The sequence below is a fragment of the Nyctibius grandis genome, chromosome 11, assembly GCF_013368605.1.
Source record: "Nyctibius grandis isolate bNycGra1 chromosome 11, bNycGra1.pri, whole genome shotgun sequence".
Taxonomy (NCBI): domain Eukaryota; kingdom Metazoa; phylum Chordata; class Aves; order Nyctibiiformes; family Nyctibiidae; genus Nyctibius; species Nyctibius grandis.
The window spans coordinates 21,132,695-21,145,681 of record NC_090668.1 but is presented as its reverse complement, the minus strand read 5'-3'; the positions used below and the strand labels follow the sequence as shown (position 1 = coordinate 21,145,681).

At 41.9% G+C, this 12,987-nt stretch overlaps 1 protein-coding gene across 4 annotated transcripts in view; it reads right to left on the bottom strand.

The window, feature by feature from the left end:
- MCTP2 (multiple C2 and transmembrane domain containing 2) overlaps positions 1 to 11,100 on the bottom strand; it is a 103,326-nt gene extending 92,226 nt beyond the window's left edge. For 3 of the 4 annotated variants that reach the window (XM_068409971.1, XM_068409972.1, XM_068409973.1), the window contains exons 1-3: positions 10,606 to 11,079; positions 5,874 to 5,936; positions 4,620 to 4,728 (exon numbers count right to left, since the gene is read on the bottom strand). In XM_068409971.1, coding sequence (XP_068266072.1) covers positions 4,620 to 4,728; positions 5,874 to 5,936; positions 10,606 to 11,079 — 646 coding nt within the window. Of the gene's footprint in view, positions 1 to 4,619; positions 4,729 to 5,873; positions 5,937 to 10,605 lie in introns of all 4 variants that reach the window. The other variant, XM_068409974.1, reaches the window with a different exon arrangement.
- Positions 11,101 to 12,987: the final 1,887 nt, after the last annotated feature.

Below are 12,987 nucleotides of genomic sequence, written 5' to 3'. Positions count from 1 at the left end.
CAGCCTTACAAGCACTCAAACCTCAGTTTCTGGGTTTTTTCTTACAGCGGTAGAGCTGGGTTTGTCAGCTCATGGAAGGTAACACTTCCGTACAGCTGGGGCATCACGTTGCTGCTTGGTGTCACAGCGTCACCGTTGTGCAAAGGTGACTCGTACAGGCAGCAGTGTGCACAGCCAGAGCATCTCAGAGCCATACAGGAGCAGGACATGTCAGATTTCATTAGACTGACTCCAACGAACATGAGGCCTCACCCTGCCCTGTGAAAGCAAAACAGCAAGCAGAAATGGGCTCCAGCCCCTCCCAGTTCAAAGCATGTGGAGCTGGAAGCTACGAGCTTCACAAAAAAAAAGGCTCAACGATGCCATAAAACCACTAAGGGTGCAACAAAATGCCCACACTTAGAGCACTGGTGATTAAGGATGCTTCATTTTTTCTAAAGCTAAAAAAGATATAGAGTAATTATCTCTCTTTTCTGCAGAACTACTGGTGCTCCACAGATAATTAATAAAATACATTTCTGCATTCTTACTACTGACAGTATTAAAACTACAAACTCACCATCACTGAGCTACCTCATGTCACCTAGTAACAGTAATACTATAAAAAGTACACAAAACCCAAACTTTTGGTTTTGTGTGTATACACAGACAGATCCATAACTGTCAGTGTTTCGTTCATCAATTACAAGAGCTATAAATACGGGACCCATTCACCATCTAACATCAGACACCAAAGGTACACACAGGTGATGTGAATGCCGCTTGCCAGGTGCACACTACCATCTGCTTAGGCAGTTTCTAATGTATGACTGAGTTAGACTGTACCCCAGAAAGCAGTGAGAAGCAAGTAAATCAGACTCCAAGAAAGCTGATGACTAACAGGTAACACCTCTCTCATCCTGCATCCCTAAGAGGGGACACTGCAATTTTGACCCAAAGGGGGATTTTTTGGAGCCTCTCCCCTTGCCACCAGAAGCGAGATCCTGCCCTAACAGCACTCAGCGTCCTTGGCTGGGGTACATACATTAGGTGTTGCTATATGGAGGCTTTTTCTTTTCCTTACACTTCAAAAAAGAGATGAGAGGAGAAGAAAACATTGCAACTCTGGGGTTTTTTTCTGCTTTGCTTATGCACTTTACAGTAAGCACCAGGGAGCACATGCAGCTGAGCCAGACTCCTGGACTGATGCACTGTACTCCCTCTATAGAGAACAGGTACATGGAGAGGAGTTACAGCAAGTCCTGGACTGGAGAGACACAACAGAGAGACAAAAATCAATGCAAGAGGCAAAAAAGAGGAAAAAAAAGGAAAGAGCAAATGTTAGAGATATTATGATGAAAGGAAAAATAAAAAAGAGTAATACAAATTTGGTAAAGTGAAGGAGGAATTTAAATCACACCAAAGAGAACATATCCTGGAAAGAGCAGTACATAGCAAGTCAAAAAGTCTGGAAAAATACCTGGAAAGTTGGAAAAAAGTAAAGTCACATGTTGGTCTTACAGCCTGCAGTTATCAGCAGAACTACTGCTCACCTTTACTCCGCCAAGTGTAATTAATTCCTACTTAATGACTGTTAAGCATACAATGTGTAAATTCAGGGAGAGCCCTGTGAATTTGCTGAGTAGAACCAGGAGTTTCCAGCAACAGCTGTTTCCAATGGCAGAAATATTTCTCCTTTATCACACAGCTTAGATTTCTTTTTATATACTTCTATCCACGCACAGATACATACTTCTTACACTGGGACAAAACAGAGGCAGAAACAAAGACTGAGCGCCAATACAAGAGACTCTGCTCGAATTTCAAGTACATCTTGTTCATCACTTCTTGCACTAAAAGTTGCTATAAAGCTGTAACACACAACACAACTTACACTTCAAAAAAAAAAGATAGGAGAAGAAAACACTGCAACTCTGATTTTTTTCCAGCACTGGGAACTGCCAGGAGAGGGCAACCGCCACCCACACTCTGGGGCTGCTTCCCTTCGGCTTGAGCGAAGTGTAAATTAAAATTAAAGGGGAAAAGTGCATGCGTGAGAAGAGGGTAGGACATCACAGTTAGTGCCATTTTCTTTCTCTTTGAGTAGATACAGAACTTCTTCCCCCGCCCCAAAATGTAAAGTGATGGGTTTGATGATTGCTTTGAGACTTTTTTTTTCAGAGCAATTGCTGATATCATAGTAACTGAGTATTAAAATTTAGGAGATTTACAAAACTTATGTCAAATCTGTTATAGGCTAAAGGTGCTGGCATACACTCGTCACTCTGTCTGTGGTTTCCATGCAAGCATTTTGTTATTTAATGTATAGCATACTCCACACAGCATTTGGAGTCAGCTTCCATCAATGACCAGGGCAAGAAGTTACCGCTAGGTATGACCACTTCATATGAATAAAAAGAGGACCTTGCTACTGCTACCTATGAACTCCGACACTCTGCCACCACTCCTACTAACCAGAGCATTTCTGCAGTTGCCCACACAAGGCTGACCAGAGGAGGTTTCAAACTCCAACACACACATAAAACACAGGACCAGCATCTCGGCATTACCCACTGGAGAGCTCCAGCGCCTCGTTGCACCCAGAAAACCATAGGGAAGAGGGACTGAAACCCTCTCCCAGCTGTGTCACGCAGCATTGCTAGAGGTTTGCTGTTCCCACAACGTGAATGAGGACGACTTGGCCCTCAGCCCAAGCCGCAGTGCGACTTGCGGGATACGCCGGCTGAGGACAACATGTTCCTATATTCAGATTATTTGGAGCAGGCTGGTATAGCCCAGCGCAGCAGCTGTATCCGGCGTCGTGGTGGGGGAAGAAGAGGGAAGTCGCGTTCTCCTGGCCCACAAGTTTTCTCTGAGGTTTTCTCACGTTGGAGAGATGAGCAAAGCTGACAACTTCCCGCTTTTAAGAGCGCATTGCAAAAAGCACAGTGGTTGCAGGTCAGGCCTGAGCGTCATGCAAAGATCCTAAGTAACCAGTACGACAGCAGAGACCTATAAAGATGTGCATCAGGGCATCAGCAGCATGTTTTTTTTTAAGGAGCTGCCACTGCAACATGATGGTGACTGAAGAATAATCATTAAGTCACTATTTTCCCCCATCCCAGTGTCTGTGCAAAAAAAAGCAGGAATTTTATTGAATGATACACCATCTCACATACTTAGTTTACTAAATGAGTGGCCACAGAGACCCATCAAATGCTTTTTTTCCCCTTTGCTTATGTTGTTTCACTACGTTGTCTAATGCTTCACTAAGACAAGCATTTGCTTTCTTATGCAACAAAACACAGCCTAGAGCAAAGTATGCTTTGTCTTCTTCAGAACTATTACTCTGCTGGAATTGCTCATTTATAGCATCTTTTCCATATAAGCAGCTGGATGTGTCCTGGCTTGTGCAGCTTGCTAGTAAATCTGATGAACTGCCACACTGTTAGGAAATACATGCTTCTGTTTAAAGAGTAAAGGTCTTGATCTAAGTATTCATTTACTCCTTCCAAAAGCTGGGAGGAAAATGAGCATACCCTTGGCCAAGAGTAACTATTTGGTGAAGACATGAAAAACCAGCATGGAAAAAGTTAACTGAAATAATAAAGGAAATTCCAACAACAAGTACCCCACGCATAAAGGTTTCTAAATCCATGCAGGTCCCTCCAGATGCAACCTTCCACAGGTCTTCAAGCTGTGCAAGCTTATTTTCTTTAAACCTGTATGAATAAATCCTATTGCTTCATGTCAAAACAGAAATTGCTGATACATTTTGCAATGCAAAAGTATTAGAACTGTTTCCACATGCAGAAAAAAAAATAAAGAAAGAATAAATCTAAAATGCAGAAAGACTGGACACATGGAAGAGTTCTCTGACAGGTTCAGCTCAAAGGTCCTGAAGTAGCTGCTGCTGCAGAGCCCTCCAAGCCTCCGCAGAGCCTCTGGCAGGACAGCTCTTCCCTCACAGAGAAACTACCAACCGACTGCTTATAAGCGCTTTTACTCCCTGTTGCAACAGCCTGAACAAGAGCCAGGCTAACAGCTGGCACTTTCACACAGTTTTTCTAGGAATTCCCCAAATCTTTTCTAATTTGTTTGATATGTCATTTGTAATTTTTTGTTTTGTTTTGTTTTGTTTTGTATTTTTTGAGGGTTTTTTTTTTTAAATCTTGTCCTCCTTAGATTGCATCCCGCATTAGAGGGGCTTGTTGGCTTACAGCCCTGCTCCCATGGTTTCCCTTTTATTAAAATCTTTGTTGATAACCCCAAAAGCACTCCTGGAGCAGCTCCATCATTTAATAAATTTCAAAATATTCTTTGGCCTTTTTTTTTTTTTTTTTAGCTCAAATAGAATTTCTCAAGATTAATGACTCCGCAGCTCCTGAATAGACACAGATGCTAAGTCCAGCCAAGGCGGTGCTTTGCAGCTGCGCAGTCAGGAGGAGCAGCAGAGGGCAGCTCCCTCCCCTGTGTATCTAAGGTGGATAAACCTAAGCGTTGAGTGCTCTGACTGGGCAAGGGACACAAGTCAATGACTTGTTGCATTAGAGATAAGAAGCCAGCTGCTGCCAAACTGAAGTCAGGGAAAGGAGAGCCATGGGAGTTTTAAAGGAAATGAGCTGAAGGGTAGGGCTCACCGCAGCGATCTCTGATAACCAGGTTCCGGCCTTCCTTCAGGTGGATGGTCAGCAGGTAGGCAAAGGGGCTGGGCAGGTCACCCAAGCAATCGTTTGCTTCCTCTAGAGCCTAAGGATAACAAAGAAATCAGTCACCACCGCACACCTCCTGAAGCACACCATGAATGAAGCAGGTGTTCTCTCAATTTTGCAGAGACGAAGTTCTCATCTTTCCTCGGGGCAATCTTTTACAGAAAGGAAAAAAAAAAAAATTCTTTCCTAGGCTCTGCTTCATCATGCAAATAACTAATGATCAGCATCAGGTACGTTCAACAAAGCAATGGGTAACACAAGGAGGGTTATACCTGAAAATGAATGGTAATATTAACAATCATTAATACACGCACAGACTTGCCAAATCCTACCAACCTACTGCACCTTTTTTTGTTCTAGCTGTTTCTTGTGCCTTCAGAGAATATCTCAAGTTGGAAGGGACCCATAAGGATCATCGAGTCCATTCGTACTCATCTGATGAACTCATGAGGAAGTGTATATTTCATATAGCTACTGAGAGAAAAGCATTTCTTTGTACAGTTCTAAAAGAGAGAAACACAGCAGCGGGCAATGCTTGTTGTGAAGTTTTGCAGCAGCAAACTTGAAAGGATCCTTGTTCATCAGAGATACTACCGGGGTTACACACTTCAGCATCAGCACCATCCAGCCAGCACGTTGGGTGAAAACAGCCTCTGGACAGCACTGGAGAGGTTATCAGAGGTAGAGAAGTTCATCCGGAATAGGCAAATGTGCTTTACATGAGAAGAGCACGTGTCAAAACTGCCAATGCCTTTTTGCACTGCCCTAAAACTGGGTTTTTGTTGTCCGTCAAACCCTACAGCCATTAAGGTATTTGCTGTCTTTATTTTAATCCAGTCTGTTCCTGGGCTGCTGCTTGAGTATTTATGCTGATGTTCTCATCAGTTACCAGTGCAACATAAATTATAGAATACTTTAAAAAATCCAGAACATTCGGCCCTATTTAAAACATTAGCAACTGCTCTGCACTGCTGAAAAAAAAACCCAAACAAACAAACAAAAAACCAAAAAACACTAAACAAACAAAAAACCCAACAAACGAAAAAAAGCCACACTGGAGAAATCTACAGAAGGCTTCTTCACCTGCTGGGTTTTAAAATTTGTAAGAAGCAAAGAACCTAAATCTAAAATAAATTGTGCTTTTGATCAAGTTTCAAAACGCTTTAAAATGAAAGGACTTACCATCTGGTCATCAAAAATTTGAGATGATATGGAAGAGTCTAGATCCATTTCTCCACATGGGTACTATAAAAAAAAAAGATACAATGAATTAGACAACAGTAATACAGGGATCAGGAAAATACTCCTAGTATGAGTCAAGAAAATACTCACACATACATGTAACTAGTGAAATTCTTTCACTTCTGCTTATAGAACCTTCCCCTCCATAATTTAGATATACATTTCTTCGTCCTGTTTCATAATAACTGCTCTTAGTCTCCTGAGTCTAATGAAAAAAAAACAAGTGCCTGTTTCCAGCTATTGGAATAAATTCTTCTCCTCCCCAGTAGAGACCTGTGCTTTCAGTGCTGGAGGTCCTTACCACAAACTCTTCTGATGCCTGAAGGTTATTGCATCTGGCAACTTACCAGTCAGTGTTGCAATGCTGACCCCTATTCCTGAGCAGAATTTTATTTGTTGAATCTCCAAGTGTCCTTGCTAAGATGAAATAAAAAATGCCAGAAGTGGTGGCAGCAGCACCAATATCCTGGGGTTGGAGAGCTGGCTCCTCTCCCACTTGGCTACAATTTCTTCTTTATCACCCAAAAGGCAAGGTCCAGGAGAAGGTTTTTTTGGGGGGGGGGCGGAGGGGAGGGGGGTGGAAAGCTCAGAGGAAAAAAGTTAGAAAGAAACACTCAAAGGAAAAGGGAAAAAAAGATGTTGGACATGTACTTCCCCCCACTTCCTGCAATAACTGGAAGACCCAAAGGATTTTTATCTAGTCCCCAGCTTAGGAGAAGTAGTCAAACATTTCTTCCTAAATACTGACTCATCCAAAAACTTGAGGCTATGGTGGCACGGCATCTAGTCTGTCTGGACACACAGAAGGGATTCATCTGTCAAGACACCTCTGACGCTATTTTGACTGTAGAACAGCCTCTGATCATCATTTTAGCTGAAGACAACCTACGTGCCTGGACAACTCTTTTGGTCTAACACAGGGCAATCACAGCCCATTCAAATACAATGATTTATGCTAAGAATAACCTCAGTCTACAGAAACACACAGAAGGAGGAATTCAATCCTCATGTGAAAATGTTATTACGTGCAGTGTGGCAACATCCAAATCTCTCAGATGAGAGCTGCATTGTGTGGAGCACTATAAAACACAAAAAAAAAGAACCAGCTCATGCACCAGAGATCATAAATCTCAGAGATATTGATATGCTGAAATAAATATAAATATGCTCTTGTGTAATTCTTCTCCTCTTCCCCCCCCCACCCCCAACACATATATTACATATCAGGAAGTATAGTAACACAGCACTGCAACTAAAATTTCACTTGCATGACAGACAAAATTTAACATTGTGGTTCCCACAGTAATCATAACTTGGCCACCTTGCAAAAACACATTAAAAGTAGAAAAATTATCATCATAAAGAGCAGCAGAAGAGTTTTCTCGCACAACAGAGCTGAGTTACAGCTGCTGTGGGAACACTAACTTTGAATTTCCTGACTAGGATGCATAAAAACTCACTTGTGTGCATTAAACCTAGTATTTCTCATAGTCTCTGGCTTCGCAGGAATCTCCTTCAGGCATCATCATTAGCACTGATAATGGTTTCTCTTTACAGCTTGTTTTACATGGCATAAACACCGAATCAAAGAACTGCATTGAAATTACAATAATAAAAAAAGCACCCTTCTCTGCTAGCTTGATATCATTTGCAATAAAAAAATTAGCCTCAAAGTTATGATTTTGTCTTTATTCTGCTTTGTGTTTAATTGCATTACATGGACAGATTTTTGAACCAAGATTATAATTTTAAATAAAAAAGCTTGGTTTTTCATTTTAGCTCTGTATAATGTAAATTGCTATTATTCTAGATAGCTAATCGCAATGAGATCACTGAATATAGATAAAAGCCTCGCTGAAAATATGGTCCTGAAATCTTGATTTTATCTCACTACAGTGACGTTTCTGAACTTTAAAGTATAAACAAGCATGGCCACATCCACCAAGCAGGTCATAGGCCCAAATGTATCTGTGCAAAAACAAATCAAATGAGAACATGTGTATATAAAATAAATCAAATGTTCCTCCTGACAAGATTTACGACCTCTATCTCCTCTTGTTTTCTGCAGAAGAATAATTCAAAATACAAGGGCACTGAGTGCATCAGCAGGGGGAAGAGGCTTTGGGTTGACAGTGACTCACTGCAAGGCGTTAGCAGGGAGACCAAGTTGTGTTAGAGCACTTCAGCAACGACGCGTGACCACGGACAAAACCCAACTGCAAAAAGTGGCATTTGCAACCTGCCCTGAATCAGTCAGGGAGGGGTTCGATACAACTGCAGTTGCTCCTTCACCCTTCCATTTGCCTAGCTGGGCTGCAATGGAGAACAGGGAGAGTAAAAGTAAAATCTCTTAGGAAATGGAAATAGGGTATCTGTGGCACGAGCTGTTACTGACGGCATCACGCTCCGAGCACTGGCAGCTCTGTACTGACAGTTTAGACAAGTGTAAAAACCACAAGCCCACACTGAGCTCATGCATGAGGCTCGGAAAGTATCTGATGATATTGGGTGACCAAAGACAACCAGGAAACGAGTAGGTGGCATGTGACAAGCAATTCAGGGGGAAAAAGCTCAACCTACATTTTTGCTTTTTTTAGTTTGTTTTGTTCCAGGGATCTGCCTTCTTTCTGATTTACCTCACCGATGAGTAAACGATGCTCACAAAAGAATTATGTGAGCTATTGTTGTGTTCCTTACAGCAACCCCACCCTGTATTAGGAGACCAATAACGTCTGCAATAAACTGTCCCTATCCAAGGCACACAGAGTAGAAATTTTGTAGCTATTCAATGAAGTACATGGAAAGCTGAATATCGAGGTTTTTACTGAATTCAACTTAAAAATAATTAGATTTACTCAATATTCCTTATCTATTTCCACTTCTCTTTGCCTCACTCTCTGCTATGCATTCTTTAGAAAAAAAAAAAACAGCTCTTTCTGCATTTAAAAATTGTAATTGGAGGCAGAGGAGGGAAGGTAGGATATTCACATAGCAAGATGATTTGGTATAAAAGTAGATGTTAAGTGGTTTACACACACAAGCACATACACAAACATACAATTTGGGAACGATTTAAATGCTGCAGAGAATAAACCAGACTCTGGAGGAAACTTGAAGTTAAACTACTCCATCACTATATAGATACCTCCTTCTCCTAAAGCACTTAAGTTTGCTCAAAGTCAAAGCAGGATTTAGGATTAACTTTGGTGCTGCTGTGGTAAATTTGAGGTTAGAGTTTCTGGTCTACAACAGCAGGAAAGAACTGCTGCTATCATTAAAGCAACCTGGAAAAACTCATAAAATAACATGTTCATTATGTACAATCTACCACATACTGAGTGAGTTACTACCACTTTTGAGTAAAGTTTAAGCACAGAAACAAAATTATATACTATTTCAGCTATTCTTATGTAGACCTCTGAATAATGGTACACTCCAACAAGTTGAAGCCAATGTGTTACTACCAGTCTGATACTTTGCATCACAACAGACTAGGAGCTAACACTGCTTTGGTAAGAATACACAGAGCTTCCAGATGCAGAACAAGGAGTTTTACATCACAAAGGACCATTTTCCCCACAGCAGCACTAACCATCATTTTGAACATGCACTTAAAAAACATTAATTAACCCGTGAAGTCACCACTCCCAAAGGACGACTTTAAACCAAAACATCTGTTTTCCATTTTTGCATCTCAGATGACTAAGGGAAGCAGCTACCATAACTGTAGCACCTAGGTTAAGCGGAAAAGGCCTCAAAACAAAGTCCAAGAATCTAACCTTCCCAGTGAAAACTCAACAGGAGGAGATGTAATTCCACAAAACACAAATAAACCAAATTTTTCCTAAAATATTTTAAGCAGCTTCAATCTTCATGTGCTGTCTCTAATAGAAAGCCATCGCGCAACTCCACAGGATTCCCCACTTTGCTAAGACCAGGCAGGAATTACTGTTTCATGTCAGATACGAAGCACTTTAGATTTGGATCCTCCTGTTCATGGGACAGTACATCCAGCCACAGAAATACTGACTGCAAAGGTGGGGGGAAAGGGAAGAAGGGGGACAAGACAGGCAATGCAGAAGAAATTATTTGGTTTTCTGCTTCCTCTAATTAATCACAATGCAAACCCAAAGGACAGCCCTGAGCATGATGCTGCATGTTCACTGTTCTCCATCATGTGTTTGTTTTAGGTAATTCCAGGCAGAGGTAGAGTTCACCTCGCTCACCCGTCATCTTTCACCTCCTGCCTTCAGCTGGGCCTTCAGTGGGTAGATGGAAAGTTGATTTTGCTACATAGCAATCCTGGTAAAGCTGTATTAACTAAAAAAAATTACTATTGCAAATGTATCAGCAGACATTTCAGAGCTCAGAGGGCTGCAACAACTTTTGACTTAATCAAGCAACTCCAACAAATCTGAAAAATCTGAAGTATCATAACCTTGCCAGAATAAAAGAATGAAGCACGGTTATTTTGCAGCTCCAGACTGACAGAAAGGATATTTGAATTAATCTCCAATAATTTATATATCATGAATGGTTTATGCTTATTTTTATCCCCCATTCATTCCTTGAATAGGGCCCTCTCCTCCATCGCTTTATAACTCAGACGATCAAGGAGAAGCACAAAGAGCCTGATACAGCCACTGAGCCCGGATGATGCCCAAGCACCTACCTCTGCCCCCTCGTCCGTCAGAGCAGGGCTCAGGCGGGTGCTCTGCAGCAGCTCAAAGAGGTCGTCGCTGGATTTCCTCCTCCCCTCGGACGCAGGGCTGCCCACGTCTTGCGTGTCCGGGTGGGTGACTGACACCTCCGTGCGCATCACCTGCTGCGGCGCCCACGGCCAGTCCTCTCCCGCCAGCCTCACCGAAGTGCTTCTGCTTTCCACGGACACCACAGACCTGGAGAAGCTCTTGGGGGAGCAGCTCGACAACACCTGAGTACTGGAATAAGTCATTTCTTCTTCCGTAAGAGTTTCCACCTTCAGCATGTCAGGCACTGACACGCTGAGGCGTCGGTCCAAGGAGCGGACCTTCCTCTCCACCATTTTGCTAGACCTTTTCTTTGTCTTCTTCACGCTTAGGTTTTGCAGGAACGGTCTAGTTTTCTGTTTCAGGGATCCCCAGACGGACGGTTTATCCAAGTCCATTGCTGCAAGGGGAATCTCAGCAATGCCTCCTGCACGGAACGGCTTCAGCGATTCCCAGGGTGACTAAAAGGAATGTAGGAAGAAGGCAAGTTGTCAATCACGAAAGTGAACAGCCGCTGAAGATTATGATTCATGTTGTCTCATCGTGAGACTTTCAGTCATTTTTCTAAACAGTTAAAACAAAGTACGCTGCATTAGTAAGTGCTTCCAAATACAATCTGGTGGGTAGGTTTGATTATTTAGGAGGAAAACAGCCAGAGGAGTATTTAATCCTACACTAAAATGCAATGTCTACCCACTACTTTATGTGCTAAGAAGACACATTGTATTTCTTCTTCTGCCAAGTCCTGATTTGCAAAAATTGGTGATTTATCCATTTTGAAATTGTTTCTGTACAAATACTGATGGGAGTTAAAGTGTGATAACGCTAGCCCACGAAAAATGCTGGCAAAGCTGGCACTAACTTCTGGTGACATTTTTCCAGCCTATGTAGGGTTTTTCTGTCTATTTCCTATGCTACATGGATTCTTACATGACATGTTAGTGAACAAGCACAACACGAAAAACTGCTCCACAAACTAAGTGTCTGAGGCTGAAGAGGACACATAGGACATGAGAAATCCCAGCTGAGACCCCAAAACACTCCCTTACATTAACCCACTGTCAGTGAAAGTTGCCGCTGCAGAATTAATTTTCCTCATAAAGAAGGCAATTCAGAGAAAATGAGGAGAAAAATGGATGGATGAATCACTTCCAGATTTTGAAAACCTACTGGTGGACTCTTGTCTTTCAGTTAATTCATACCAAGCATTTATATAGTAGGGAGGGACAAGAAAAGAGCCAAAACAGTCACCTACTGCATCTGCATCATAAGGATTGTCCACCATCTGTCACGTGGACACCTCTTCTGCGCACACGAATGTCCTCATGGACGGTGTCTGTCATCATTAACATCTGAGCAGCCATCCTTATTCTGTGAAGCAGAGACAGCCAAATCATCATCAAAACTCATTAAGAAAAAAGCTGATGAAACCTGCAGATTTACTCCTTTACGGTCCCAAAGACACATACACAGAGCTTATAGCATATACCTATATCCTTAGAAATTTATACCGTTAACTACATGACTGCTGCTTCCAAAACTCAGAACATTTGTGTTCTAATATTCGCATTGTTGACTTATCTCACTGTTTTCCTGATCACTAGGGAAAACGCCAGAAGAGGCAATAGAAATACAACTGTTGGATAAACCCAGATACAGAAATCACTGTCTGCTTTCAAACACATCTACTCTTACAGTCATTGATTTGAATGAGGTTGTATAGCCAGTTACTTAATAACTGATCCAAATAATTCTATGAATAACCCGAAAGTACTTGCAGAGTGTTCAGGCATCTACAAAAAAATGCTTTTAACTGTGTTACTACGTAACTAAAGCTGCACAATCCTCCCCCCTTTTATATGGGTATATAAGTGATTAATATCAGCATCATTGTATTCCATACAAAAAAACAATAAGCTTTAATGGCATTACATGCATTCACAAGGCAGTAACAAATTTTGCCCAAATAGGAAGGTGTACTAGTATGGATATATCAGCTTAACACAGTATTTTCACCTCTCTGTCAGACTTGGTATCAAAGTGCACATGGACAAACTGAAATTATTTTTTCCCTCACAAGCATCACTGAGAAGGAAAAACAATTTTCTGAACCTCACAGAGGGAGATTTGAAGCACACAAAGGCATGGCAGGGCTTTATCTTCTCACCAAACTCACAGCGAAGTGCAAGATGATCAGATTTACAGCGGAAGAAGAAAATAAATAACTGCCAACCCTAACCCATTTGAGCGGAGAGGCAGGAACGCCCGTGCTGGAGCAGCACACGATGCCCTCCGCAACTCACCAG